Source organism: Sphaeroforma arctica (genome assembly GCF_001186125.1).
Source record: "Sphaeroforma arctica JP610 unplaced genomic scaffold supercont1.5747, whole genome shotgun sequence".
Lineage (NCBI taxonomy): Eukaryota > Ichthyosporea > Ichthyophonida > Sphaeroforma > Sphaeroforma arctica.
The window spans coordinates 1-1,861 of NW_014034811.1; the positions used below are offsets into that span (position 1 = coordinate 1).

At 40.9% G+C, this 1,861-nt stretch overlaps 1 protein-coding gene across 1 annotated transcript; it reads right to left on the reverse strand.

The window, feature by feature from the left end:
• Positions 1-551: 551 nt before the first annotated feature.
• Positions 552-1,527, reverse strand: SARC_15195 (hypothetical protein; the record flags this gene model as incomplete). The annotated part of the gene is made up of 2 exons (XM_014290680.1): positions 552-666; positions 1,428-1,527. Coding segments are annotated over 2 exons (215 nt in total), but the record flags the coding sequence as incomplete, so codon positions are not given.
• Between the last annotated feature and the right edge of the window lie 334 nt (positions 1,528-1,861).

Consider the following 1,861-nt stretch of genomic DNA (forward strand, 5'->3'; position numbering starts at 1 on the left):
ACACACACACACACACATATATATATATAGATATAAATATATATATATATATATATATATATAACCACTCCTACGACGGGGATATCAGGGAGCTGCGATCTATGGGTTCGATTCCACGATTTCCATAAGTTTTCTGTGATAGCGTGTGGTCGCAGCGCTACTGAGTCCTGGGCACAAGGGAATTCGTGCCTAATAGGTTACAGTTTCGTGATATCCTCGTAGTAGCAAATTGGCTAACCACTCCTACTAAGGGAATATCACAATATATATATATATATATATATACACACATATAATATTATATATATATATCAAAACACACACACACGCAAATGTATATATTTATACAGATATATATATACTAAATATACATATACATATACTTATATATATACATACATACCTACATACATGCACACACACACACACGCACAGATACACAGACACACAGACACAGACACAGACATACAGACACACAGACACAGACACATACACACATACACTACCAACAGCAGTATCTAATATTCATAGGTATATATCGCTAGGCTCACCTTGCGCATGCCAATACCGCAAGCGCTGCCCCATTTGTTGCCTTGATTCCGTCCACGCTTTTAACTCTCCGCTTCGGCCTAGGCTCCAAAAACACACTCTCCGACCACAAAAGCGCTATGGAACGGAAAAGGAATACAGGATTATGACGGTAACTTAGCATGAATCGAAAAAGATAATTGTACAATATGATTGAGTAGAAGCGGAGTGCGATTGAGTAGATGTAGAATGCAACTGAGTAGATGCAGAATGCGATTGAGTGGATGAATAAGGCGGTGATTTGGAACAAGGACAGTTTGGCAGTGAATATAACTAGCTCACAGTCATTTCGTAAAGATAAGGCCCATGAAACCGACCACAGTCCGATTGTCTACAACGCGGTGAAATTCCGAATAGATCAGGACTACTAATACTAGATCACCAATGAGAGCCCCATACAAGCGTATGCATCACGACCCAATACAAAATAGGTGACCTAGTAATAACTACAGATACTCCTGATTCTAACACACTTGTCAAGTATCGAGATGTGATTCAACCTAACTGCCCATGAGGAGGGGGGGGGGGTGGTGTGTTGTGAGAAAGCGTATGGGAGTGTGCTGCAATATCATCCCGACATGCCGGGTACCCTGTGGGACTGTACTCATATTTGCTACACAGATCAATATCAGAATACACTCACAATACATGTGCTGTAGAGCCGCACCGAGGGCTTCCACACACCGCGCGTAAGTGATATACATATATATATTGTGCACAGGACTAGCATTGTTGTGTGAAAGCACATGCCTGATAGTAGTATACATGTGGATAACCTGATGCGTTCAGATATGCGTCTGTATACCAGTGCTAGCTGGGACTCGGCTGTCCATACCTACCTGATTTGGGACACTCTTGCAGACCCTTGGCCATAACAGACAGGGCTTGCTCGGGTCGGTTGGCATCCCACTCCATTCGCACCGCTTCTAACCTGTGCATATATCAATGACAGACAGTAATAGAAATACGTGAGCATACGCACATCATTGATAGTTCAGAAAGAGGGGCAAAGAAGACGGGATAAATACTATATATATTACAAAAGTGAAATGCGAAAGCGACAAAGACATAGGAATGGCGAATAAGAATGGAACTATTAGTATACAGACTGACATTTCGATACACTATAGATGAGCAAAGGCCTAGAACAATGAATGGATGCCATACAACAATGAAATGACTAGGGTTTACGCACATCATTAAATGCATATATATAATATATATATATATATATACATATACACACACACATACACACACACACACACACATG